This window comes from Cadophora gregata (genome assembly GCF_030347475.1).
Source record: "Cadophora gregata isolate MNR1 chromosome Unknown scaffold_8, whole genome shotgun sequence".
NCBI lineage: Eukaryota > Fungi > Ascomycota > Leotiomycetes > Helotiales > Ploettnerulaceae > Cadophora > Cadophora gregata.
In genome coordinates this window covers 2090923-2117524 of record NW_026695931.1, presented here as the reverse complement: position 1 = coordinate 2117524, position 26602 = coordinate 2090923, and the positions used below count along the sequence as shown (strand labels likewise).

The 26602-nt window shown below is 49.6% G+C and overlaps 9 protein-coding genes and 1 non-coding gene across 10 annotated transcripts; 6 read left to right on the top strand and 4 right to left on the bottom strand.

Annotated features, from left to right (window-relative positions):
* Nucleotides 1-62: 62 nt before the first annotated feature.
* On the top strand, nucleotides 63-4146 carry ONS95_014212 (uncharacterized protein). Its single transcript, XM_058507866.1, has 4 exons — nucleotides 63-116; nucleotides 183-1455; nucleotides 1504-3199; nucleotides 3248-4146. Exons 2-4 carry the CDS (start codon nucleotides 1376-1378, stop codon nucleotides 3878-3880), a joined length of 2409 nt encoding a protein of 802 aa, XP_058357037.1. The 5' UTR covers nucleotides 63-116; nucleotides 183-1375; the 3' UTR covers nucleotides 3881-4146.
* Nucleotides 4147-4590: 444 nt separating this feature from the next.
* On the top strand, nucleotides 4591-5659 carry ONS95_014211 (uncharacterized protein; the record flags this gene model as incomplete). Its single annotated transcript, XM_058507865.1, has 2 exons — nucleotides 4591-4793; nucleotides 4843-5659. The coding sequence occupies 2 exons, from the start codon at nucleotides 4591-4593 to the stop codon at nucleotides 5657-5659; spliced, it is 1020 nt and encodes a 339-aa protein (XP_058357036.1).
* A 388-nt stretch (nucleotides 5660-6047) lies between these two features.
* Nucleotides 6048-7643, top strand: ONS95_014210 (uncharacterized protein; the record flags this gene model as incomplete). Its single annotated transcript, XM_058507864.1, has 1 exon — nucleotides 6048-7643. One exon carries the CDS (start codon nucleotides 6048-6050, stop codon nucleotides 7641-7643), a length of 1596 nt encoding a protein of 531 aa, XP_058357035.1.
* A 1429-nt stretch (nucleotides 7644-9072) lies between these two features.
* ONS95_014209 (uncharacterized protein) lies at nucleotides 9073-10097 on the top strand (the record flags this gene model as incomplete). The annotated part of the gene is made up of 2 exons (XM_058507863.1): nucleotides 9073-9697; nucleotides 9793-10097. The coding sequence occupies 2 exons, from the start codon at nucleotides 9073-9075 to the stop codon at nucleotides 10095-10097; spliced, it is 930 nt and encodes a 309-aa protein (XP_058357034.1).
* A 1935-nt stretch (nucleotides 10098-12032) lies between these two features.
* Nucleotides 12033-15020, bottom strand: ONS95_014208 (uncharacterized protein). Its single transcript, XM_058507862.1, has 2 exons — nucleotides 14304-15020; nucleotides 12033-14247 (listed from the first exon to the last, which is right to left on the bottom strand). The coding sequence occupies exons 1-2, from the start codon at nucleotides 14402-14404 to the stop codon at nucleotides 12213-12215; spliced, it is 2136 nt and encodes a 711-aa protein (XP_058357033.1). The 5' UTR covers nucleotides 14405-15020; the 3' UTR covers nucleotides 12033-12212.
* Nucleotides 15021-16104: 1084 nt separating this feature from the next.
* On the bottom strand, nucleotides 16105-16253 carry ONS95_014207. The gene has a single exon. It is a non-coding gene; the product is annotated as a tRNA-Phe (tRNA).
* Nucleotides 16254-18206: 1953 nt separating this feature from the next.
* TPS2 (threalose-6-phosphate phosphatase) lies at nucleotides 18207-20661 on the top strand (the record flags this gene model as incomplete). Its single annotated transcript, XM_058507861.1, has 2 exons — nucleotides 18207-18635; nucleotides 18682-20661. The coding sequence occupies 2 exons, from the start codon at nucleotides 18207-18209 to the stop codon at nucleotides 20659-20661; spliced, it is 2409 nt and encodes an 802-aa protein (XP_058357032.1).
* Nucleotides 20662-22240: 1579 nt separating this feature from the next.
* On the bottom strand, nucleotides 22241-22778 carry ONS95_014205 (uncharacterized protein; the record flags this gene model as incomplete). Its single annotated transcript, XM_058507860.1, has 3 exons — nucleotides 22241-22300; nucleotides 22402-22508; nucleotides 22622-22778. 3 exons carry the CDS (start codon nucleotides 22776-22778, stop codon nucleotides 22241-22243), a joined length of 324 nt encoding a protein of 107 aa, XP_058357031.1.
* A 462-nt stretch (nucleotides 22779-23240) lies between these two features.
* On the bottom strand, nucleotides 23241-24468 carry ONS95_014204 (uncharacterized protein). Its single transcript, XM_058507859.1, has 3 exons — nucleotides 24283-24468; nucleotides 24099-24178; nucleotides 23241-24039 (listed from the first exon to the last, which is right to left on the bottom strand). Exons 1-3 carry the CDS (start codon nucleotides 24387-24389, stop codon nucleotides 23465-23467), a joined length of 762 nt encoding a protein of 253 aa, XP_058357030.1. The 5' UTR covers nucleotides 24390-24468; the 3' UTR covers nucleotides 23241-23464.
* A 56-nt stretch (nucleotides 24469-24524) lies between these two features.
* ONS95_014203 (uncharacterized protein) lies at nucleotides 24525-26530 on the top strand (the record flags this gene model as incomplete). Its single annotated transcript, XM_058507858.1, has 4 exons — nucleotides 24525-24527; nucleotides 24628-24814; nucleotides 25125-25792; nucleotides 25847-26530. 4 exons carry the CDS (start codon nucleotides 24525-24527, stop codon nucleotides 26528-26530), a joined length of 1542 nt encoding a protein of 513 aa, XP_058357029.1.
* Nucleotides 26531-26602: the final 72 nt, after the last annotated feature.

Here is a 26602-nt window from a genome sequence, read left to right as displayed (position 1 = left end):
GATGTCTTGGCGACGCCTGGAATTCGAGGCTGGCATTTGCCGACCAAAGCCAAATCAGACGACTGCTCTTTCCCACCATATGATTTGGGGGGATGCCAATAATCCAACTTTCATAGGTATTCAATCTTCGATGGCTTAAAAAGAGAGAGGGGTAAAGAGTGCTAATCAGGAGCCAACGGCAGTTTCCAACTTGTCCACTCCAGTGCCCCAAGTATTTCATCAACATCTGCTGTCAAACTGGAAGACGACAATCAAATGCTAAGCACATCACGCACGCCCTGCTAAATCATCGTTCGAAGGAAGTATACCTAGTGGGTGCCTTGAAATAATCACGCTGCAAAAGTAGCCTTCGGTAGGTGAGTCTGTTTGCCCAAGCCAGCCCAGTACGAAGATGTTATATAGTCAACCGGGAGTCTGACTTCAAATTCTTCAATCTGCCAATGCAAAGGGAGAACGTTTCAATCTGTTTGCTTTACAGTCTTGTTCTGCTCCAATTTCACCATCGGAATCTTGCTGAGCACTCAGGCCAGACCACTCAGGAATAAGTCGCTGTCAACGGGTAGTTGCAGAGGCTCGGGATTCGGGAGCGGGTGTAAATGCTGTCCTAAGGAGCGGCTAACGCGGTGTACTCACTCGTTTGCTTTTTGGAATTCGAGCTGATAATTTCAATGATTCACTGGCTCCGTTTCTCCAGATGAAATACCTGTCTAAGAGACACGGCGTTTCTGCTCCTCAGCGTCTTTTCGGTTGGGCAGAGTTTTTGCCATGGCTTGTGTTACCGAGTGCTGCAGAAGCTGTGCATATCTCTCTGCAAGTGAATGGATATCTGATCAGTATCAAACATTCCCTGGACTGTTGGTTTGAAAACAGGAGAAGCCACCTTGCATCCGATCGGGCCTGTTGGTGTGCGTTTGCTTCAAGACAGAGCTGGGACGGCTCTAAGTGGTCTTCAGCAGCTCCCTGCGCGCCGGTTGAGTCCCGGGTCTTGCTTGGATATCATTCACTGTCTTTGGTGCCTGGAATATGACTGTAAGTTGTGCTGATAGATGTGGCGGGCTTCTTGGGAGATAGAAGGGCCACGGTGGTGGCAGCCACGCTAAACCTTCGGCTAATTGCCTGCAAACGGAAAGGGCCAAAATGTGACGATGTTATTTCAACCTCCTTCAATTTCTCCCCACGTAAACAACTTCCTTTCTTTCCTCACCTTCGACTTACAGCAGCGCCTTTCCTTCTTCCATTCTTCCCCACACACTCTTTTCAGCCCACAGACGCGTCTCTCGATCATCATCGAGAGCACCGCAGCCCTACATACCTACACAGTCTTTACTGTAAACAAAACATCGTTGATTCCCGAATCACGCCTCGTAGCCTCAAGATGCGCTCCAAAATCTTGAGTCTCCTCGCAAGCGCCGTTGGCCTGGCTGCCGTCGTCCTTGCCGCCCCTGCTATCTCCTCGTAAGTACAAGTTTCCGATTTGATGAAGTGTTTCTCATCAACGTCAAGGGACACCGATGTCTGCGAGCCTGTCTCTACCGTCTTCGTCACCGTTCCGCAACCTATCACCATCACCGTCCACGACGCTTCAACCAACACGGTCGGTCTTGCGACCTCCGCTGACGCGCTCCCTACGATCACCGTTACGCGTCATGCTACCCTCCATTCGACCTTGACCCTGCCCTACACCAATACCATTCTCCTGTCCCACCCGGAGACCAGCAAGGGTGTCCAAGCTGTTGTGTCGACCCCAGTTTCGTATGAGACTACCGTTTTCGAGACCGCCCACATCACTGTCACTGTTCACCAATCTGGTCCTTCCAGCTCCAGCGTCCTCGCATTCATCGTTGAGAATGGCACCACCTTCTGGCTTGGAGGACACACACCGGTTTCAACCAAAGTCTACGTCACTGCCACCAGCGTGGTCACCATCGAGCCTCTCCACACTCCAGCTGGAACAACCCACCTGACCTCGACCGTGACTCTCCAGAGCACTCGCTATACCACTCGGTCGGCGACTCAGACTCTCACCCGAACCTTGTCTGCTTTCAATGGTACCACAACCCAGACCTCCAGCGCTCACATTGCTTCATCTTTCGGTACTTCCCCTGCTCCTGTCCGAACAAGCTCTTCATGGGCTGGATGGAACGCGACCTCAAGTGCTGGTGGTGTTGTTTCCCCAGGGGCCACTGATCCCGCCAAGAGTTCTAAATCGGTCATCACCAGAAGCTTCATCACCAAAGAGACCGTCGACATCTACAAGACTAGTGATTACTCCTACACGGTCTCGACCTACACTGCCAAGGATGGCTTCGATGTCTTCACCACGCCTTTCACTTGGTCTGCCAATCCAACTTCAACATCAATGTCTGGAGGTGCTTGGACTACAGCTGTTATCAGCGGTCAAACAGTTTCTTGGAATGCTCATGGAGTTACCCAGACCTGTACCGAGTCATTAACTCGCGCACCATACTCAAACACCACCTCAAGCAGCCACCATCTCACCTCTGCAGAGCCAAGCTCAACTTCCTCCATTCAAGGTGTTTGGACTACTGCTGTGATCGATGGCCAAACTCTCTCCTGGAATGGCAATGGGATCACCGAAACTTGCAAGGGGACTTCTACTCATGCTCCGTACACTAATGCAACTTCAACTGTTCACCATATTTCTACCAGTACGGCTGCCGGCGAGGTCACTTCCTCTAGCAAGCCAACAAATATTATTTCCGCTACCACACAGATATCATCCAGCTCTAGTTCAAAGTGGTACATCTACACCCCGGCTTCCTCTGTTGGGCCCTTTTCAAGTACTGGCTCCGCGCTTGGAGGTCTGACCTCGGAATCATCAACCTCCACCTTGTCCTCTGCTCACTTCGTCTCGGTTTCCACCGCCACTGTTGTTCCGATCGCGGCCTCCTCTGAAACCCCTCTCTCGTCATCTCAAGCAGCTGATCCTAGTGTCACGTCTGACAATACCACACTGCTCATTAGCTCAACTGTCACGCCCAGCTCTCACTTGGGCGTCTTTCCTACCAGTAGCTCAACCACCTTTCTGACCTTGACATCTTCCGCTGCTATTGAGCCATCCACCTCTTTGCAGGTATCGGGCACTACTTCAAGCACTGCATCTACAACTTCTACCGCCCTGTCTGCGGCCTCTTCTTACCCCAGCACTTGTGGAGAAGTTGGTGACTTTGTTTTGAACGTAAGTTGTTTCAGTATCAGACATCTAAACACAAGCTAACACGTCCAGTTCGATGACATTCCGCCATTGAGCATCAGCAATAACAGCACGTTCGGCCAACCACAACCAATCTTCAGTCCATACCATCATTTCGACTTCTCTCAAGGTTTCAGAGTTGGCCCTCCACCAGTTGACCCATACCTCCCTGAGTCCAAACCTCTCCTCGCTGAGTTCATTCCTACGGCCGACACTGTCACGCAAACACGAACCGATGCTTATGCAAGTACCTCGGGCTACATGGGGAATGCTGATCACGGTCTCACAACCTGCTTTAGCTTTAATTTCTATGGTGCCTCCTTTGGCTGTGATTCCTCTGGCCCCGACTGCGACTTCACATTCACTGGTTATCGATATGATCCCGCCAGCAAGTCGACTGAGCCTGTTGTCTCCCAACAACTTGCCATATCTGCTTGTCCTGATCTGAAGAGCCTGGAATGTATTCTTACACCCGTCAATCTCAACCCTGCCTTCGAGAACCTCGATTCAGTTCGCATCGATCTTACAGTTCAAGGTGTACCAAATATATGGTGGATGGATGATGTTCGCTTGGGATGGTTCAACAATACTTGTGAGAAGGGTATGTGTCGCGCAAAGGCTCCGGCCCATGGATTCGCCAAACCTCTTCCTGTTAAGAAGATCTAACATCTTCTGCCATGCCACACATCTGTTTCTCAACTGAGTAATCTGGAGAGACGATATTTTGTTAGAGTTCCGCGCATTTGTACGAGTTCTTTCATTTGTTTTCAAAAGTCGCGACGCATATTAACGAATGAGGTGGCGGGCTGGACCTTCTCAGACGTACTTGGGATTGAAGTGGAGTTGGCTATACGCCGAAACAGTTTGCACAAAACACTCATGAATCATGAAATGAATGTATGAGTAGACGAATGATATGATCATGAAAAAGCCAAGTTTCATATGGTCCCATGGTGATATGAAGACAGAAATAACTCGGAGTTTTTCTTGTGCGGTAATACCCAGTATTAGAAGGCAGATGAGATGGGACCTGCTTTCCAAGAATAGTTGTGACCAGCTCTTTCCTCCCTCGATACCGCTAGATGGTACCTAGAAGCCGCCTTTCCTTATGTTAGCACGCTCTCCCCATGTCTTCATCCCCACGATCATTATTGCCTCTACTCAAACTCCACATTTCTTATGAACAGAGTCTATCTATAATTTTGGTTGAAGCTCCAACGTATCTTGCCGCTGAAAATCGTTTCCATTCTAGACAGAAACCTTCGATGGCAGCACAGCCGATCACTCACTCCCTTGTGCAGTAGCTTCCAGGACTTCCTAGCATGCGAAACCCTTTGCTAGCAACTGACTACCTACCCGATGACTGGCGTGAAAGCATGCACCCTCATTGTCACGGCAGGGTGATTTTAACAGTCATCGAAGAACTGGATGCATACATCAAAACCCAGCCCATGTGGGAAAGCCTAGAAGAGGCTCACGAACAAATATTGGAAGGTCTCGCTCAAACCAGTCCTATAGAAGATGATGATCAGTGGGGGAACGAAAGAGACCATGCCCACTATTGGGCGGGAGAGATCTTGTAAGAGTACATTTTTTCCAGGAATTGCGATGCCACTGACATCTCAAAGCATGCGTATCTGCAAATCCCCAATTGCTATAGACTCTGGCGCCGATCATATCAGACAAGGTATCCAGGACATCATCTTGGAGCAAGATCTCCAGCCTGAATTGGATGGTAGCGTTATGTTATCGACAGGCCAGAGGAAAGAGCGATTGTTCAATGAATCTTGGGCATTGCCCACAGATGATCCTTGGGACGCTGAGTTACCGCTAGGGAATCCGAATAGCCACTGGTTCACACGATACAAAGCACTGATTGATTCCAATGATACATCGGTGATCTTTCTCTTCATTGAAACCCTACAACGGCCTGTCGGACAACCTTCGCTAAATGAGGCCTACGAATTTATTACCCCGACAATATATTGCACAGGCAATCTGAGAAAGCTGTATGATTGGACTGAAATTGAGGATGAGATGGACGATAGGACTGGAATTGAGATTGCCCTTATTGACCCACCGTGCAACAGGAGGACGGAAATCGAACCTTCGTCCGAACAAATCATTCAGATGCCAAAGATCCCCAGTGATTCTTTTGTCGACCGAGTAATGCTTCGACTTTGGAATTGGAAAGGTCGTATTGACTTGTATGTCAAGATTCCGGGCTACAAGGTGATGGAGCTTCTATCCGCTGCAAAAGACCAGGTCCGACAGGCAAAAAGAGAGATCAAAGAGAAGCCTCTAAATCCTCCAAGCTGGATCGGGAACCACCTTCCAGACGTCAAGCACAGAACGAGAAGCGACAGTCAGAACTCTAGCCTATCGCACACGAACGCACTTAGCGGCCTTTTCTCGGATGAAGGAAACTCGGGCGAGGAGGACTAGAAGAGACGTCAAACTACGAACAGCCCAGTTGAGAGACAAACCAAAAACAATGTATTTATATCATAGAGCTGGTTCCATTTAATGCTGGAGTGTATTGCTGGTAAGGATGAAGACAGAGACCATGAAACAATCCTGACCACAGCTCTGAATCTTCCTCTTCTCGTAGTCCCAAGTCTAAACAATGACGGCTCGGATAAAAAAGGGGGGTTTCTGCCGCCTTCGTCTTCACCGCCTTGAGGAGGGGTCGTCCGCTGCAAGATGATTACTGAGATGGTTCTAGTGATGGCACTTCTCAAGCTATATCTAAGGCAATTGCCCCCACCACTCGCAGAGACCGCAATGACTTATACATCCCCCGCTCCCTCCCACTGTGTCCTAAGTGGTCTACATGCTCACTCGTACCCCTGTATCCATTTCTCGCTTACGCCTTCACAACATCCACCCAACCCCACACTTTCAAAACAAACCCCTCACAATCACTCGCAGACTTACCATGGCCAGTACTCCCTCCCCCGAGAGTTTCCAAGCCCTCATCATCGGCTCCGGTCAAGCCGGCACGCCCCTCGCAGTGGCATTTGCCAAAGCGGGACACAAGACCGCTCTCATTGACCGGGCACACATCGCCGGCTGCTGCGTGAACGAAGGGTGCACCCCGACCAAGACGCTCATCGCGTCCGGGCGAGCGGCATACCTCATGCGCAGAGGGCAGGATTATGGTAATCATACTAGCAGCCCTGGCAAAGATGGTAAGAATGAAGTTATTGTTGACATGCAGAGGATAAGAGAGAGGAAGAGGCAGATTGTGGAGAGCTTTCGTGGGGGTAGTGAGAAGCGTGTCGCTGAGGCGGGAGTCACGGTTCTAATGGGAGGTGCAGAGTTTGTGGATGGGAAGACGGTTAAGGTTGTTATGAATGATGGTGGGAGTGATAAGTTGGTTACTGCCGATAGGATAATCATCAATGTTGGCGAGCGGCCTGCTCGGCCTTCTCTTCCAGGTGTTGAGACTCTCGATCCGAGTCTCGTGTTGAATTCAACTAGTATCCAGGAACTGGATGTGGTGCCGGAGCATCTGGTTGTTGTTGGGGGTGGGTATGTAGGTGTGGAGTTCGCGCAGTATATGAGGAGGCTAGGCGCTAAGGTTACCATTGTGCAACGAGGGAAGCAGTTACTCCCGAGAGAAGATCCAGATGTCGCGGGTGTATTTCTTGATATCCTTACTGAGGACGGGATTACGACGTATCTCTCTAGCTCTACCACCAATATCTCCTCCATCCCCTCGTCAACGTCCTCCTCCAGACCCGGCTTCACACTCAAGCTCAAGACTCCAAGTGGCGCCCTCGATGTCCAAGGCTCGCACATCCTCTTCGCCGCGGGCCGAATACCCAACACCGACACTCTGAACCTTCCCACCGCAGGCGTAGCCACTAATGAAAAAGGCTATATCGTAACGAACCCCTTCCTGGAGACGTCCACAATAGACATCTACGCCCTCGGCGACGTCAAGGGTCCACCAGCATTCACGCACATCTCATACGACGACTTCCGCATCCTCAAATCAAACCTACTACTCCCTCCCTCCCCAGACAAGCCCTTACTCACCACCACCGGTCGCCAGGACAGAGTCCCGTACGTAGTGTATACGGATCCGCAGCTCGCCCATGTAGGGCTGCATGAGTGGGAGGCGAGGGCTAAGTATGCCGCTCTAGGGAGGGAAGGGGATGTCAAGGTCGCGAAGATGCCGATGGGGTATGTGGCGAGGGCGTTGGAGACGGATGAGACTAGAGGGGTTATGAAGGCCGTTGTTGATGGGACTGATGGGAGGATTCTGGGGTTTACGTGTCTTGGTATGGAGGGCGGTGAGGTTATGGCGGTGGTGCAGATGGCTATGCTTGCGGGGACGAGGTATGAGGTTTTGCAGGAGGCGGTTTGGGCGCATCCGAGTTTGGCGGAGAGTTTGAATAATCTTTGGGGGTTCTTGGAGTAAGTTGGGCTGGAGTATGCGAGAGAGTAGATGTGTTTGTGACGCGTTGGTAGAAAATGTATGTTGTTACAGTATCTACATCAATAATCTGACCGGTTGTCCACGCATATGAGTTGTGACGAGGAAGGTGTTCCCAAGTCAGCTGTACCAAGAATCTTCTTTTCGTAGTCTACTAAAATGGCGTACGCTTTGATGTTCACTATCGTGAATTGATGTCTTTGTTCTCAAGGAACAGCGTTGGTCTACTCGCTTCATTGTCAGGCCAACGAACTATGAGGCGATAAGCGAGCGAGCTTTTGTAGACGACATAAACAGCGAAGAGAGTCGTCATTTATGGTTGACAGCACGAAGCTAAACTCATAATGTGACTATCCTGAGCTTTAAACCCGCAACCACCCTACATGTACCCACGAGTAAACAGGAGTGGTGTAGAATTTCTTGAGGGCAGTTTCCTAATCGAACCAAGCTCCAGCCCCACTTGGGGAAACTTGGGGTAACGTGATAGTCTTACCATTCTGTTGGTCACTTCGGATCCGGAATTGCGGAAAGAAACATGCAGCAGTCATGCATTAAATACTCGCTAAGACTTCAAAGACAAAAAATATCTGCTAAGAAGGATCGGTCCGCTTTAATTCACAAGCTGTGCCTCAACCTTGACATACACAGACATCTCATCAACTCCCAATGATGAATGCCATTCCAAAAGCCGGCATCCCAAAAGCCGATATCCGTTTTTGGGCTCTCCCTACTTTCTTTGGAGCCAGAAGATATACCATGCGAACCTCAGCTCAGATGATATTACGCTGTTAAAATGAAAAAGAGCTGTAGGTTAGCGTGGTATCTGAAAAGCCTGCCAAGAATAGTACGTACATCCTTCGTTGCATCCGAAAGCCGATGGCAACCTCGCATTTTGAGCGAGTCACGAAATCCTCGAATGAAGATAGCAATTTCGATTTACACATACCTTTCTCTTCCATCTCCGGAAAATGTTAGTAAGAGAGAACCTTGAATCACCGATAAACAGTTGCATTTCACAAGCATTTTAACAAAGATCGTGAGATCAATGCCAAGAACGCATTAGCTCAATGCTACCCCGTCTCACTTCCGCCGACGATCTTCCACAGTTGCCGGATGCAGATATCCATGCGATGTCTACGATGCACTTATGAATGATAGTACAGCTTGGCAGTGAGGCACAGGATCAGAAGATGTTCTAATTTCTCACCAGCCAGTTGCATTCCCATACTGTTTGTCGTCATAGGTGCCCTCAATACATATATTCAGTACAAGAACACATCTTCACCAACAATTCTTCGAGCACAAAAGCTCTTGAGTCTAACCTCTTCCTTTCAAATTTTATTCTTCTCCATCACGACAAAATTCTTTTAGTAAAAAGTAAACCACATCTTCCGACCACACGACCAAGACAACCATGAAGCCCACCAAATCCCTCTCCCTCGCCTATACCCTCTCCAACCTCTCATACCAAGCATCTGCTCAACCCTCTAGCATGCTCCAAACAATAAACGGCATCCTCTCCCCCGGCCGCGGCAACACGCCCGCAGCCCAAGAAGTCTTCTCCTCAGCGGGTCGAAATCCCGTCGTAAGCAGCTCCGTCTCCTTCAATCGTACGGACTTCAACAGTCTTCAAGACTGGACCTGGAGGATCAATATCACGGATGTTCGTCTCACCAATGATTTCAACGATTTAGGCGAGCCTTCCGCGAACGCTTCTGAGAATGTGCATGTGGTGAACTCTCAGTATGAGTTGCTATGGCCTGGGGCAACGGAGAGTGAGAATGGGACTTTAGAAAGTTATCTGAGGAGCATTAACTCGAGTCTGTTGATGACCGCGGTGGAGATTGTGTTGCCGGAGAAGTTGACGGAGAAATATGAGACTGGGATGAATGGATCCTGTGCAGATGTTTTGGGGAGTCAGTGTACGCAGTCGTTGATGGAGGCGGCGGCTACGATGGAGCAAGGGTTCGCGATGGAGGGTTTAGCGGGATGTGGAGATAGTATCGGTAAGGGGGTAGGGATTGGAGGAATTGGTTATGGTATGTTTATTTTTGTTTATACTACCAATGTTTACCAATGTGTCCCAGAAATTCCAGTGTAGGGAACAATTACTGACATAGATAACACGACTTAGAAATGTCTCCTGACAGCAACTCCACGACACGGCAAGGAGATACGTTGTATTATCGTACATCAGCGGCATTCACTGGCGGCAACGAGACTTTGCTGAATCAAGCAAAGAGTGCAGTCAATATACTGGTGTTGGATATCCAAGCCGAACCTCGCTCGGAAGGAACTGGCAGTCCTGGTGCTCCTTCTGTGCTGTGTCAAGTCGTTGATAAAAGTGCGACTACATCCGCGGCTGCTGGCTGGGGCCAGAATCTAGCAAGGTGGACCTTAGGTGTTGTCGTTGCGACTACTATTGCTTTGGTCCTATGAAATTCACATGGTTGTGCTGCAGGGGAAGGATGTAATGTGCTACAACAGTCTTCCCGAAGGAGCTTGGCTTGGTTCTATTCTGACGAGGATTCCCCCCCTTGACATTCCTTGATTGGAGATGATAATGAAAACGTTGAAAATGGCTTCCAAATATTTTTGGATAACGACTCTATCTGTCCGAACGTCTGCAGTATCTGTGCTCTTTGAATCCTAAGCCAGAAACGACGCTTAACTGTTTACTTTGACTCGCTTGACCCTACGCGCGATGCACATCAGGCACTGCCTCCTCGTGACCATGGAGGTGGTAAAAAAGAAAGACTAACGGCGGCGGAAATCAAGAAGCTTGTTGTGGCGAAAACCTCAAAATGTACTTGAAAACTTACTTCATGGTACGTCGCTCTGTGTAAGGGTTGAGGTACGGGCAATTCACCAGTCGTCTGTCCTGAAACTAAACCTCATCAACAAAAACAAAACACAGACCAAAAAATATCCACTTCTCAGCTATATTTCAACTTCACGATCAAGAAGCAAGATTTTCCGAGCTGAGGGGTAATATGCTTAATTCAGCGGCAGACAGGTCCTGATATTCATTATAGGTATGACATAGCTACCCCACAGAACAACACGGACCTCAACAAAACATAAACTCAAAACGCAACCCAACGGCCAATCCATCCTGTCGGTAATCCACGCACAGACATCCCAAAAATCCTGTTTTTGTATTGCCACTGCACAGAAATGCCATGTACTCCATGGACAGAGAATCATCGATGGGAATCAGGAATCAAGACTGGATGTTAAATCCTCCCGCTCTTCCGACTAGGTCTCGCTTGCGGACTTGGGATCCTTGGCAGAGCGACATCATCGATGACGGAGCTTTGTTTAGAAAAGTATATCAGATTGATCTCCCCAGAGAATCTGAATAATATGTGGCTGGTAGAGATTTGAATATTATTAAATTGATACGACAATACCAAACCCTTGATCCAAATACATCTATACCTACCAGAAGAACAAAAATCTTCTGAACAATCAGATTTCACAATGGCTGATAGTACGCACCTGTCATCCATATCCCTACGATCAATCTCAACCCGTTTTTGGGCCTCCAGAGAGCTTTTCATTTATGTCTCTTTGGAATATTTTCCCAGCCTAATGAATAACCAACTCCCCGCTAACCTCCTCCACCCTCCTCTACAGATCTCCGCTCCTCCACCAAAGTCGGCGAGAACCCCACCTTCGCCACGACAGTTAGCAAGCAGAAGCTATCTTAGGCGAAAAGGCGGTGGGAGGAATGGATAACGATAAGGATCATGTTGAGAATGTTATTGGGGGGTTGAAAGCGTAAGTTTTTACTGAGTTCCGCGAGTGTATATATTTGTCTTTTGTCTTTTGTCTTTTGTCTTTTGTCTTTTGTCTTCTGTCTTTTGTCTGTCTATCGGTCTGTCTGTCTATCCGCTAGGATAAGTTCCGTATATGTGGAGCTAGGGTATCACATTTTCAATTAACGAGGAATAACGAAATAAGCGCTGACTTTCTCAACAGAGCAATCAGCAACCCCAATACTTCCGCGAAAGCAAAAGAGGAGGCGGAGCAGAAATTGAAGGTTTTGGAGAGCAAGTGAGCTGATGTGTTGGGATTGCAATAGATATAGGTTGTTTGCAAGATCATCTCCATGGGTGCTTATAGGTTCTTTATTCTGTGTCACCAAGATATCTATTGAGGGAATGTAAATCAATGAAAGCTGGGATCTGAATTTGAGTGTTACTTTGGCACAGGTTGAGACTAGTCTATGTGATAGATAGAATGTGGAATTGAACCTGGGAAATTCTTGGTGAAAAAGGAGGGTGGACACGGGATTGGATGAGATGTTTCTGGTTTAAGAAAAGATATGATTTGACCTGACCAGCATTTAATTCCTATATAATTCTATATATTAAGTACTGTATGATGTAATTACTTCCCTATCCCCAACCCAATCCCGAACAAAGTAAAATACGGTCAAGGCGCAGCTATTAACCTGACTCTAAAACACGAAAAACGAGACTCATCTATCTACAAACTTTTGATCTCCTTCTCCAGTCCTTTCCCTTTCCTTCCCACGCACCCCGGTCCTCACCGCGTCACAGTAACAGTCTCCGTAACCGTCTCGGTGACCTTGCCGACCGTGATATACACTGTCTCCTTAGCACTTGGCCCTTGCGTGGGTGCTGGCGGGTTGACAGGGATGATCGTTACGGCTGGGCTATTGCCTCCGTTGTCTCCCCCGTTTTCATTACCATTCCCGTTTCCGCCACGCCCACCACCGTTGTCTCCATCACTGTTGCCGCCCCGATTACTGCCGTTCCCATCATTCCCAGGATCAGGTCTCGGAGTGGGTGTAGGTGTTGGCGCTGGCTGATCGGGTACACCCGTCGGGGGCGTGATGATGATTGTAAATGTGCTTTGTTGACGGACGGTTGTGGTGGTGGTTTGTTCTTCTGCCGGGGTGGTAGGAGGAGCAGGATCTGGCACAGGTGTTGGCTCGGCGGGACTGGGTGTAGGTTCTGGTGCAGGCGGAGGGTCCTGTGTTGAGGCGGGAGGGATCTCGATGGGCGAGGGAGGCGGCAATGAGGATGGGCTAGGTGGAAGGAGGGTGAGTTCAAGGGTGGTTTGGAACGGCGTTTGAGTCGAGGCTGAACTGGAGCTTGAACTCGAAGGCGTAGGCGTAGGTATAACGAGAGGGAGTGTTGTCTCGCTTACGAAGACTGTCGTCTCGACGATTGTCGTTGAAGTCTCCTCTCCTCCTGCTAAGGCCGTGCTCGTCGTGCCAGCCCCGGGGCTCGAACTCACACTTGTCGACCCTCCCGCCTCACCACCCAGCACTTTGCCTGCCGTTCCGCGATCAACGCAGCCTACAAACACACCCCTGGTAACGTTCATCGGCATCGCGAAACAACTCGTCCCTGCCCCACATGTCTCAATCTGGAAACTTCCTTCAGCATTGCACTTCGCCTCATTGCCGTCTATACATGCTATATCGCCAGAGGTGCAAGGCGAGGAGAAACCAAGCGTGGAGAAGAGTGTATTGTACGATTTGGCGTCAGCGAGGTTGGAGGCGAATGTTTCGGGGGTGACGGTGCTGGTTGGGAGAGGCGTGGTGGGTACGATGACCGTGGGAATTAAGGGTGTGCTCGTTGGGGCGGGTACTAGAGGGGTGAGTGTTGTTAGTGGTGTAGCCAGGACGGACGATGATGGCGAGGATGATGACGGCGAGGATGATGAGGAGGTCGAGGCCGTGAGAGAGGAGATGTCGATCGTGATTGTTGTTGAGGCGACGCCGGATGGCAGAGGGGAGTCTGGTGAGCGAGATGGGAGGATTATTGAATTGGTGTTACTAAGTGTGAATCTCGGTATAGAGAATGACGATGAGGACGACGAAGAAGCCGACGAAGAGGCCGACGAAGGAGTTGAACTGCCTGCAGTCGGTGTAGGGGATGGTGTTGGAGTAGGCGAGGCCAAGATTTTGGAGTCGCTCGTACTAGTACGCTGGCTGGACGGTATGGCGGGGATTGATGAGCTGGACCCCTCGTCCTGGCCACTAGCACTGGTGCCTGAACGGGTTGGCGCAGGTGGAACCATACGAGTGGGACTTTCGGTCACGGGTTCGAGATCTGAAGCTGGGCCAGTGAAAGTCCTGGCGCGCGACGAAGTGAGTCGACGCGATGACGGAGTTTGGGTCTCCAGAGGCGGTGAGGAGGAGGGTATTGACAGCTCCGAAGTAGGAGAGGGTGTCGTGGGCTCCGGTGTCGAAGAACTTGGACTTGATGACGAGACTGTAGTCTCCGACGTCAGACTCTCAGTTGAAGATTCACTCGAGGATGTTGGGACTGGTGTAGGCGATATGGAAGTGACGGGCGGCGTCGAGCCTGATGATGGAGTTGAAGTATCGGAAGACAGTTCCGACGAAGACGTTGGAGCATCAATGCTCGTCGCAGGTGTCGTAAATGTAGACAGCGGCACACCTGGCTGACTCCCAACACTCGAACTTGGACCATCAACAGGGATGATCGTGACAGCCGGTACACCTGCTTGAGCTCCTACTGCAGTCTCTGTACTCGTCGTCGGTATTGGCGTGGACGTATTCGAAAATGTGAAGCTGCGTGCCATGCTATGATGTCTCGTAAACATTTGCACATAGGGAAAATGTACGAGAAATGAACTTACAGTCTCCCTGCATCTCCAACACCACGCCTCAACGGACCAGCCTCACCCAGCGGCACTCCCAACAACAACAGCATGCTCCATGTTCTCGGATAGATCTTCATATCTCCACAGAACCAACAGTAATATGTCCTTTCGTATAGGATCACCAGAACCAACAACCAAATTCAACCGCGCCGCTGGCCTGCGCGGACTGAAGGAATGAATAGGATTCTCTCGTATATTATATCTGTTATCGGCGATGACGAAGTGCAAATACAACTTTTAATGCCGTTTGTGTAGAATGATGTTTTGAGTGCAGGGCAAATAAAAACGATGCAAGGAAAGAATGACGACGATGTATACAGCTGATCTTCGGACACGAGAAGACAGACAGAGACAGAGAAAGACTGAACGACAGACAGACAAGAGGAAAGCGAAGGGGATGGTGGACTTCAAACGAAAGACTATCAGGCTGTCAGAACGATGGCAGGAGAAATCACTAGAGACCGTCAGGACAGGACAGGACAGCAGCATCTTGTACCCGGTTTCATATCATCATGGTCCGTACCCAGCGACCTGAAAATAGGCCCCCATTCATCTTCCGATATCCCCGGAAGTGCAAGCCATCGAGTCTGGAACTCTTTAGCCAGGCCGGGCAGGTCGACTCGACTGGCGCGGGCGGCTTGGGAAATGAAACTTCAAGCCCACCTAGTACCTACCAGCCTCATTCTCACCAAGCTACCATACATTACATACCATACAGTAGAGCGATAGGTACACAACCAGCTAGCCAGACAGATTGAGAGACGAGCTCAAGCTCCATTGTCAGACACTCACTTACTTGCTAGCCAGGCCCATCGGACCGGGCCAGGAACATACATAAAAGAGTGTTGTGTGCCATCGGCGGAAGCCATACGAACCAACCAAGCCCCCGGTAAGCGCGTGTACATGAGACGGAACTCTTGCCCTGCCAGGAGGCTACTCATATATATGTTGTCAGGTCTGGTTGTGTGGAGACGAGGTTTGGATGAGTGTGTTTGAAGATACCGCGTTTGCAGACGCGAGGGGTGCGTTGATTGGTTTGCGGCTTCGGACGACGCAATTGGCTGGCGCTTAACGAGCGATGAGCACCACCAAGCAAACGAGATGGTGAAAAGTGGGAAGGCGGAAAAGGGAGATTAAAGGGGAGGGAATAAGCTGTAGACGCGCGTGAGTTTGCTTTTGGTCTATTCTTCTCTACAATAAGATTACTTGGGATTTGGAAGCGCGCTTTGGCTGGCTATTTTGAGATCCGGTTTGGGGAGAAGTTTGAAAGTCACGGGTTTGAATTTTGGTGTTGATTGATATCACATGATCATACTGTTATCTAGAACCTTTGTTGCACATCGCAAAACCAATTGCTCGCAACGCTCCATTCAACAAAGGCTGCGTTCGTTGCTGCTCAGACTGTGCGCGCGCATGCGCTGTGCGGATTGCAAGATGATTTGTATGGGGAGAGTGGAGAGCAAATCTAGTGAGCGGTCAAGAAGAAGTTGTGTGGATTGGGTGCGAGAAGACTAGAGGAGTAGAGGGAGTTGACGGCGCGGTGAGAGCGATTTGCTGGCGATGGTGGATGGGATGGGATAGGATGGAGTCAAACGGCCCCCACGCCTGGCTGGCTTCCTTCGGGGAAGGAATTGTAAAATTTTAAAGAAAACGAAAAACAGCCAGAAAAGATCAACAGCCATTTCAATTTAATCCAGATCCCCAATGCTGCATGAGGAAGCAGACTGACCGACTCAAAGAACCATCAGAGGGGAGACAAAAAAGACAAAAAAAGGAATGATCAGGCTGGGGCTCGATCCCAGGACCTTCTCGGAATATGTCACAGTAAACTGTTAACGAGATGTGCTGAATTGATTATTAGTTTTTGGATCTGATGAGGTGTCGAGTTCAGTGGAATACGTACATAACCAACTACACCACCCGACCATGTTATGTTTTTCCTTGATTGGATGAGAGGAATTTTGCTTATTTAGGAAATTATTAGAGTTAGTAATTTTGGAGAAGGAGGGGAGAGAGGAGTGGAGAGAATGGGAGTTTGTGCGGTGGGGCGGGTGCGGGTTCAGATTTGGTTGGTGGGGTTGGTGGGATGGATGCGGTTGATGGGAGGGAGGTTTGAGGGTTTGGAGGGATTATTGAAGAAGGTTTGATGGCAGAAGCTACGGCACTATAGAGTTTGCATTTCAGGCCATAGTGTATCTACGTGTCTCCGTGTAGTAGGAGTTCACTTCTTTTTGCTTCAACTGTCCAGGCCACATGTTCACTTGCTTCGGAACGAATAGATAGATGCCAAGCCATCAACAGAAGTACCTCCACAGCATATCTTAGCCAGAGGATACTTCACCCATCCCATTGCAAATGGGATCCTAGAAGATTCCCATCTTTCTCAAAAGAGCATCACCGCCTGGCCATATCTTCTTGGTGGAGTGGAGATACAATGGAATCATCCTTGCCTGACATGCAGAAGACATGCAGTAGAGCATGTGAGACCGATACCGCTCACCCACTCAACGGAGCACGCACTGCAGCTGTCAAACAACCCAACAAGTCGTATGAACGAGTTTTTGCAAGGCGCAAAAGCCGTGATTGCCCAACTTGAAAAAGTTTCATGTCACGATAGTCTCACGATGTCGAAAAGATGCCTCGCAGCCCAAAGCTTTTCCATCCCGCATCGTCGGACCGAATCCCTTCTGAGAGCTTAATGGGCTCGGCGACACTGCAGATGAAGGAAAGAGATGTTGAGGCATTTTGACTTGAGATGCGGCTGATGAAATGTCACGTCCGGTGGTATTTAGCCACGATAATTATCGGCCAGTTGCAGAGAGTGTGGTGTTTCCACACTCTCTTGTTGGGCTGCGTTAGAGGGCGGTCATGTACCGGAGGAAATCGCAATGAAAAATGACAGAACTCCGGCTGATGCTTCGCGGAAGAGTTGTGAAAAGAACATACTAATTGCAAAGTTGATAACGAGGAGTAAAAGAATGCTGTATTTTCCTGCACTCAGTATGCACAGATGAGGAAATTGAATCGATGCATCTCAACCCCCCGTGTGCCTGGTCTAGAATCTGATTAGTAGGCAGTACTACTACAGTAGTAATGCCCGCAAGCACGCACCGGATAGGTCGACCAGAGCCCTTTCGAGGAAGGTTTCGGTTGTCGTGCTGGCTAGCAAGCAGATGGAAATACCCTTTACCCTTTACTGTACTCCGTTAGAGGGGTCGCTCCATTCCCCTCCTTATATAGTTTGGCTCTGGTCGACCCGACTGTCGATAACCACAGCTCTCGTATCTGTTTTGATTGTTGAGAAGTATATTAATATTGGAAGAGTCGGTGAAACAGTCAACAGACAGACACAGGACCAGAAGATCAGGTCACCGTGCACTCTATCCCAATCGCTGCTACCTTAACTTCGGGCTGCAATTACGTCAGGTACGATTGGACACGGATTTCCTTCCTTCCATTTCTTCCTGCTTTCTCGTGCCCCGCGTCACAGGCAGGCTGGGCTATTTTGGCCAGACCAGCGCCAGCACACGGCAGGACTTTGGAACTTCCAAGTTGTTTGCTGCTGCCCTGATTTCTAGCTGTGCTTCTGCCCCACGTTCCACCGCCATTGCGCGCGGATTGGATTGGATTGGATTGGATTGGACTGGACTGGAATCCACTGCTTTGCATGCATTCGATTGCAATTTGGAGATAGGCATTCCAAGTATCCCGTCCTGCCCTGACCTGACCTGTCTCGCGAAATTCGCTGGCCTGGACTCACTCCTCCCGCGTCCAACCCCTCCTCTCTTCTTTTTCTACACATCCTCATTTTCTCCTCTCTTCACCTCTTTCTTGCGACTCTCCATTCAACACAGTCTCAACCCCCCCCCTCAACTCACCATGTCGCAGAAAATCCTCGAAGAGGGCGACCAGCTCGCTGAATCCCCGCGCCCTCTCCTCCCAGACCGCCAGGACTCGATCCATCCTGGCCTTCGCCCGTCTCTCACCAACGTGCCCGTCACGCCTGGCATCCACCTGGGCGAGTACGACTCCGAACCCCGCGGTCCTGACGAGCCTTCCTACTTCGTTCACGATATCCATAGGTTGAGAGAGACCATGGCGCAGTCACCGTCCGCCGCTGCGGCGGGCGCGAAATCGAACCGTGATATTTTGAGGAGGATGAGCTTGAACGCTGGGCCGGAGAGGAGAGATTCGCTGGCAGATGTTGATCCTCGGGCTGCGAATCCGGCGCTGAATCTTAGTGGTGGTATTATCTCTGCGACTTTCTGTATACCACATTCGTTGAAGTATAGAAAGGGGCAAGATTGGGTAAGTTAGTCTGCTGTTGAGGATATGACAATGGCTGATAAGTTAGGTTCTGGATTCTCGACGTGGCACGTCTGCTCTATTCGACTCCTTCCCATATCTCTCTTCTGATAAGACGCCTTGGAATCATACTTTGGTTGGGTGGACCGGGGAGATTGATCCCATGGACGAAATTACCCCGCCAGATACCCCTCCTGCAACCACAACTGCCTCTAAACAACCCCCTCTCAACAAGAATTCGGCACCCATACCGATAGACGGGGTAGCTAAACCTGTTGAGGTTCCTGTGGCAGAAGGATTATGGATTCCAAAGGAAGACCGAACTCGACTGGAATGGCAGCTTTCACACGATAAGCATTGTAGGACAGTACCTGTTTGGTTGAGTGATGATGCCGAGGGTGGGAATCCGGATGGAGATATCAATCTGATAGATCAATCCCGCTGGAGGCGGTTTGCAGAGCACGAACTTTACACCCTTTTCCACTACAAGCAACGCGAACCCACCAATGGTCGAGCAGAGCGCCAGAGCTGGGCGGATTACTATCGGATGAACCAGAAATTCGCAACTCGTATCCTGGAAATTTACAAGCCAGGAGATATTGTCATGATTCACGATTATCACCTCCTTCTGCTCCCCAGCATGCTCCGCCAACGAATTCCACATATGTACATTGCTTTCTTCTTGCATATTCCATTTCCCAGTAGCGAGTTTCTCAGATGTTTACCACGGCGCAAGGATGTTTTGGAGGGTGTGTTGGGAGCAAATTTGATTGGGTTTCAATCGCACAGTTATTCTCGACATTTCGTATCTTGTTGCACTCGCATTCTTGGCTTTCCTTCAGACATTACAGGCGTGGATGCATATGGGGCAAAAGTCACTGTTGGCATTTTCCCAATTGGCATTGATGCGGCTGCTGTGGAGAAGTTGGCGTTTGATGGCAACATCATTGACCAGCAGGTGGCGGAATTGAGGAAGATCTATGAGGGGAAGAAGATCATTGTCGGACGAGACCGCCTGGATAGTGTACGTGGAGTTGCACAGAAGTTAATGGCTTTCGAGCGGTTCCTCGAAATGTACCCGGAGTGGGTTGATAAGGTGGTCTTGATCCAAGTTACCAGCCCTACTAGTGTCGAGGAAGAGAAGGAAGATTCAGGTAACAAGATCGCCAACAAGGTCGCTGAGCTGGTGGCTAAGATCAATGGTCTCTACGGATCTCTTTCCTTCTCTCCAGTTCAGCACTATCCTCAATACCTGTCACAAGAGGAGTATCTTGCTCTTCTCCGCGCAGCGGATATTGGTCTTATCACCAGTGTTCGTGATGGTATGAATACGACGAGTTTGGAATATGTGGTCTGCCAGAGAGATGACCACGGACCGCTTATTATTTCCGAGTTCTCAGGAACTGCCGGGTCCTTGAAGGATGCTATTCACATCAACCCTTGGGATCTTTCCGGTGTTGCCCAGTCAATCAACTACGCCTTGACGATGAGTGAAGACAAGAAGAGTGCTATGCATTCCAGCCTCTATCACCATGTTACGACGAGGAACGTTCAATCCTGGGTCACTGCTTTCGTCAAACGTTTGCTCGCTGTTCTCAGCTCCCACAACTCGGTCATTTCGACACCTCTGCTTGATAAAGCCGCTCTTCTGACACAATACCGGTCAGCGAAGAAGCGCCTTTTCATGTTCGACTACGATGGCACTCTTACCCCGATTGTAAAGGATCCTCAATCTGCTATTCCTGGAGAAAGACTCATTCGTACACTAAAAGCTCTTGCCTCAGATCACCGAAATGCTGTCTGGATCATCAGTGGCCGTGACCAAGATTTCTTGAGTCATCATCTGGGTGACATCAAGGAGCTGGGTTTCAGTGCCGAACACGGAAGTTTCATGCGTCATCCCGGAAAAGAGGAGTGGGAGAACCTGGCTGAGACATTCGACATGGGATGGCAGAAGGAGGTCTTTGACTGCTTCCAGAAATATACCGAGAAGACTCCTGGTAGGTTTTCTTTTCCTTTTCTCCATTGATCCAGCTAACATACGCAGGCTCTTTCATCGAACGCAAGCGTTGCGCACTCACCTGGCATTACCGCCCCTCCGACCCCGAACTGGGCGCTCACATGGCCCGCGAATGCCAGAAGGAGCTCGAGAAGACCGTCGGCAAAACCTGGGACGTTGAAGTCATGACCGGAAAAGCCAACCTGGAAGTCCGACCCACGTTCATCAACAAAGGCGAGATTGCCAAGCGCCTCGTCGCATCCTACGGTCAAGCCGTCGGCGAACCTCCCGAGTTCACACTCTGTCTCGGAGACGACTTCACCGACGAAGACATGTTCCGTGCTCTGAACGGTAGTCCGCTTAACCCCGAACACGTCTTCACCGTCACTGTTGGCGCGAGCTCGAAGATGACCCTCGCGCACTGGCATCTGCTTGAGCCGAGCGATGTTATCTCTAGTATTGCGCTGCTGAATGGTGGGGATTCGAATGTGGCTGATCTTGGGCCGTTGGCTGTCGTGGAGGGGAAGATTCCCGAGCAGATGCCTGGTTTTAAGGTTCCTGATGAAATGCCTGGTGGGCAGTTGAGAGTTTGAGATGTGGGGAGAGGAGAGAGATAGATATGATTGGGCTGGGTTGGAAGAATTAGATGATACGCATGCTATAGAAATCGGGCTGTGGGGAGATGATACATGAGTCTTGGGACTTAGGGCTTGAGGAGGGAAGTCGAGAGGAGCGAATAGACGTGTAGCGGGTGCACTTTGGAGGTATGGAGATATGATACATGAATATAAATAAATGGCAAGTGAGCGAGCCTGCTGCGCGCGCGATGCGTTGTATTTAGATACCCGCAAAATCAGAAAAGAAAGAAAGAAGATAAAACCTCTGCTGCACGACGCTTTCGATGGTTTGTTGACGGTACTTAATCCTGACGGTATGGTTCTGATTTCTAGACATATCTGATGTTCGCTGTGAGCGGAATTCAGCTCTTTGATTGAGTGTACTGTGAGTTGGAGATTGCAGCGCTTGGGAGGGAGCAGCGAGAGGGCTGTGAGAGGGGGCAGAGAGCGAGCAAGCAGTGAATCGCGCCTACACAGCAGGGAGAGCAGTTGTAGCGAGAGAGCAGTAAGAGAGGGAGGGGTCAACCGCCCTTCCACAGCAGGAGACAGAGCAGCGAACCGCTTCTACACATCAGCAGGGAGCGCACCTGGACAGTTGTCGGGAGAGCAGTTGTAGCGAGACAGCTGTGGGAGCAGCTGTATCTTAGCGAGAGAGTGAGTGCTTCGAGAGCTGCCAGAGAGCTGCGAGCAATAGGGCTGCGATGTGCAACAAAGATTTTTTTTTGGGCTGAGGGTGTGTAGGTCATGTGATTTTATCGAGTTGGTCACGGGGTTTTGATGTTGGTGTTGGGTGGGATGGGTGGAGGGAATGGAGAGGGGGAGAGAAGACGTGAGATTAGTAGACTATGGAGTTAGGCTGTTATCTCTGGTATTTGACGACTCTCAACTTTCCTCGATATATGTACTACATGGAACATCATCGAGAAGGTCACTAGGTACACTTTAATTCATTATTGGAAACACGTACGTTCAAGATTCCATCCCCTGGATATTTATGGCAGCGCAACTACAACTCTCGCTTGAAGCTTCCCAGCGTGCATGTCTTCGAATACCTATCGAGATATGTGAGTACCATATCTAGTTCAAAGAATGGTAGGCAAGAAAAAGACAACAAGTATTTAAAGTTAGGTAGTGGATACATTAGATTGCTTACCTTACTCAGATTCTCCAACTTCTCGATCCTGATACGATATCTGACTAGACCTCTCGCTGCAAAATCTAGAGCCTCGATAGCTTCCCTGCGGTTTCCGATTGCGGAGCCTGGTGTTGGGAGAACGATTAGCATCAATCAACAGTGCCTCGCCTAATATGAGCTCGCTCGCTCGTCTCTCCCAATCGCACATGCATTCACATCACGGAGAAGAAATACATACCCACAATCCTAAACTGCTGATTCGTAATCCTCGCCGGAAACTCCGTCCCAATCGGGACCTGCTCCCCCTCCTGCATCCCAATACACACCAGCGTTCCCCTCGGCCTCAGGAATCTCAACGCCTGCGCATACGACTTGTTCGCAGCACTGACTACCATGACGGCGTGCACTCCGCGTTGGCCTTTCGTGAGTGCCTTAACTGCTTCTTCGAGCTCGGAGTCGGAAGAGAAGGAGGTGAAGTCCAGGAAGGTCTCGGCTCCGCAGTCAAGCACGAGGGAGCGTTTGGAGGTGTGGTCGATGCCGATTACGCGGAGGTTGAGGATGCGGCTGGCGTATTGGACGGCGAGGTGGCCTGGAGTCGGGAGGATCGTGTTAGTATCGTATAATAGTCGGTTCCCCTCTGTAAGTCTGCGGGCACTCGCCTACAGTCGGCGAAAGCAAGTGTCACGGGAAAGCAAGTGTCACGCAAATTTTACGCGAGCTTCTCACAGAAAATTATCTAAGCTTTCCTCACTAAAAAATTCCGTAAATAACAAATATATCAGAAAAAGTGTTATATAGTAATAATACTATTTGAAAATTAAACATATAATAGTACTTAATCAGTTTAGTTTGTTTATCTCCTTTTAATTATTAGTATCTGTTATAAAAGCTATAAAATTATTCAATTATTTTTGCGTGACACTTGCTTTCCCGTGACACTTGCTTTCGCCGACTGTAGGCGAGTGCCCGCAGACTTACAGAGGGGAACCGACTATTAGAGCCCTGGACGTTATATTGTACAGTGGGGAGTTCAAAGGGCATGACGAGATCCCTCTCTCAAAACAGTGGGTTGTGTATTGAGTCAGGCTGGCAAGCGACTTTGCAGCTGGGTAACGTAACATAATAAGACAGAAACCTGCTTACCAAGGCCACCTCCAGCACCGCTGATGACGATCCAGTCGCCGGGTTTGGTATTCGCTTTCAGGAGGCCAGAGTAGACAGTAAGTCCAGCACACAAGATAGGCGCCGCTTCAGCGGAGTCAACGCCATCTGGTATGGGCGTGCAGTAGTGTGCTGAGGTGGTCACGTATTGCTGAAACGTGCCGGGGGTGTAGTACCCTGAGATCTTTTGGGTAGTGCAGGTGTTGTCGTCACCTTCGAGGCAGGCGTCTGTAAGAGAATGAGGTATTAGCTCAGGCTTGGAGACTCTATATTTGATATCTGAGGTGGATAGGTAGTGCCATTTTGGGATAGCGGTCTTTGAATTGGAAACTGTGTTTTGGGTTGTAAATAAGGTCGTGACTCGTGGGTTCATACCGCAACTTCCACAGACTTCAGCAAGCCATTTGATACCGATACGAGTTCCGATTTTGGGTTCTGTGACTCCAGGCCCGTGTTCAACTACCTCCCCTACACCCTCGTGCCCTCCGACTTGTCCTGCTTGCTGTCAATCCTTGTCTTGAAAACGCCGTTACTAGACTCAGGGGATGACAAACCTTTTTGTGTTGGAAAGGGAAGAATAGGCCAAGCTTGTGTACAAACCGCGAGGTCGGAATGGCAAACTCCTGAGTGTGTCCTATGTGACTTGATTATTATTCGTGTATGACATGGCTCTCTCGTCCAGATACCAAAGAGAGGGAATATCACGTGGAAGAACGTAGAAGTGGGAGGAGGTCTCACATTTTAACGAGAACCTGTCCTGCGCCGGGCTTGGGAACCTCCAGTGTTTCGATGGCTATCTTTGGTGTACCGGGCTCGGCGTAGGTTGCCGCGATATTGCCAGGCATCGTATTATTCAGGGGAAAGATTGATCAAGGATTCGTGGAGATTCAATAGTGGGCTTATCGACTATAGCGTTCTTAGACTTACACAAATACCTAAAGGTTTTGTGATAAATAAATTTGGAAATTCTGTGACGATTTATGGTCTGTTTGAGGTAGTGATTTCTCTGCATAACCTCTATTTCTGATGCTCAGGGAGTGGTACACGATATAAGGTACTGTAACCTTTAATGATTAACTTAAGGTTCTAACTCCCCTCTCGGAAGCCGCTCGGAACTCTCCCCACACGTCGGCCACCATTCAGAAGCCTGGAGGTCTGGAACAGGCGTACTCTGGTCTCAGCGATAGCGGCTGTCATCTAGATCTCCTCGAACAGCCTGCAAAATTGCCGAGTCTAGCTTCCGTCTCTTTCGAACTCGATTTCGTTCCTGGTTCGTCCACCTTGTGGCTGGAAGGACGTTCGGAACTGGATCGGAATCATAATCGCTAAGCGATTTCGAAAGTGGACTAGTAAACAACAGTCGCTGGACTTTGGCGAGAATGGGCCTCGGCATGGAGATGGAAAGCAACATATATATCCAGCTCCAACCCTAGCAGCAGGACTCATCAGTTGCCTGCTGACTCACACAATCTACAATCATATACTTAGGTCAGCTCCAATATTCCTCACCCTTTAATTCCATACAATTTTCAAACAGCACAACCAAAGTCATGGAGATATTGCTGTGGACGTCATCATAGTCGGCGCTGGTGTCTCCGGCATCAACGCTGCGCATCGCATCCAAACCCAGTTCCCCAATTTCAGCTACATCATCCTCGAAGCACGCGATCAAATTGGCGGAACATGGGATCTCTTCAAGTACCCAGGAATCCGCTCCGACTCCGACCTGTACACTTTCGGTTTTCCCTGGCGGCTTTGGTCGAGCGAGAAGGCTATCGCTGATGGCCCTGCTATCAAGAAATACATGGTCGAATCGGCGAAGGAGTTTGGAATTGACAAGAAGATACTGTTTGGTCACAGACTTGTTTCTGCAGACTGGTCTTCTAAAAACAAAGTTTGGAGCTTGGACGTACATGTTCGGGGTGGGGAGAGTAGGGCTGTGAGAGCTGGGTTTGTGCTGTATGGCTCGGGATATTACGACTACGAGGAGCCGCTGAAAGCAGTTATTCCAGGCTTGGAGAACTTCAAAGGCAAAGTCATTCATCCTCAGTTCTGGCCAGAAGACCTCGACTACACCAATAAGCGAGTGTTAATCATCGGCAGCGGGGCCACGGCCGTGACGCTCCTCCCGGTCCTTGCGGAAAAAGCAGCAAGCGTGACAATGCTCCAACGAAGCCCAACCTATATACTCTCCGCGCCGGCGAAAGATGTGGGGAGCTGGGTCCGGAATCTCCTTCTATCGTATATCGTACATCGTCTCGTGCGCTGGAAGTACATGTGGATGATGTTCTTCTAATTCCAGTTCTGCCGTGCATTCCCAGCACTTGCCACGAGACTGATCAAAGCCGATACCGTGAAGCTACTGCCCGAACATATCAAGCAGGATCCTAATTTCAAGCCAGCTTATAATCCCTGGGAACAGCGGTTGTGTATTTGTCCGGATGGTGATTTCTATAAAGCGCTGAGGGAGAATAATGGGAATGTCGCGACGGATACGATTCAGAGTGTCACGAGCACAGGGATCATGACAACCGGTGGAACACACCTGGAAGCTGATATCATCATCACGGCGACGGGGTTGAAGATGAGAATTGTAGGTGGTGCTCGAATCAGCGTCGATGGAACCGTGCTGAGGATCTCGGTTAAATTCATTTGGAAAGGGACAATGGTTCAGGATATACCTAATACGGCATTTCTCCTCGGCTACACGAATGCGTCGTGGACACTAGGGGCAGAGGCATCGATCCAGCTTATGTGTGGAGTGATACGGTCGATGATCAAGCGAGGAACTTTGTCAGCGTGCGCGAGGGTTCAACCAGGTGTGGAGCTGAAGCCTAGGAGTATGATGAATTTGTCGAGTACTTACATCAAGGTTGGCGGAGGAATTTTACCTAAAGCCGGAGATGGAGGCCCGTGGTTGGCAAGAAGCAATTATTTGAGAGATCTGTGGAATGCGAAATTTGGGGATATCACAGAGCTGGGTTAGAATATTTCTGAGCTCATGCAGGATGCTTGTTATTGAATAATAGACGCCCATTGTGTTTGGAATGGCTGTACA

Bases quoted from the DNA above. Each gene is read 5' to 3' on its own strand.
- ONS95_014212 (XM_058507866.1), top strand. From the start codon at position 1,376: ATGCGCTCCAAAATCTTGAGTCTCCTCGCAAGCGCCGTTGGCCTGGCT. The intron at 1,456-1,503 runs GTAAGTACAAGT...ATCAACGTCAAG, and splicing joins GCCGCCCCTGCTATCTCCTC to GGACACCGATGTCTGCGAGC. The intron at 3,200-3,247 runs GTAAGTTGTTTC...TAACACGTCCAG, and splicing joins TTGGTGACTTTGTTTTGAAC to TTCGATGACATTCCGCCATT.
- ONS95_014208 (XM_058507862.1), bottom strand. From the start codon at position 14,404: ATGAAGATCTATCCGAGAACATGGAGCATGCTGTTGTTGTTGGGAGTG. The intron at 14,248-14,303 runs GTAAGTTCATTT...GAGACATCATAG, and splicing joins GTTGGAGATGCAGGGAGACT to CATGGCACGCAGCTTCACAT.
- ONS95_014204 (XM_058507859.1), bottom strand. From the start codon at position 24,389: ATGCCTGGCAATATCGCGGCAACCTACGCCGAGCCCGGTACACCAAAG. The intron at 24,179-24,282 runs GTGAGACCTCCT...CAAGTCACATAG, and splicing joins GGACAGGTTCTCGTTAAAAT to GACACACTCAGGAGTTTGCC. The intron at 24,040-24,098 runs GTTTGTCATCCC...GACAGCAAGCAG, and splicing joins TCCCTTTCCAACACAAAAAG to GACAAGTCGGAGGGCACGAG.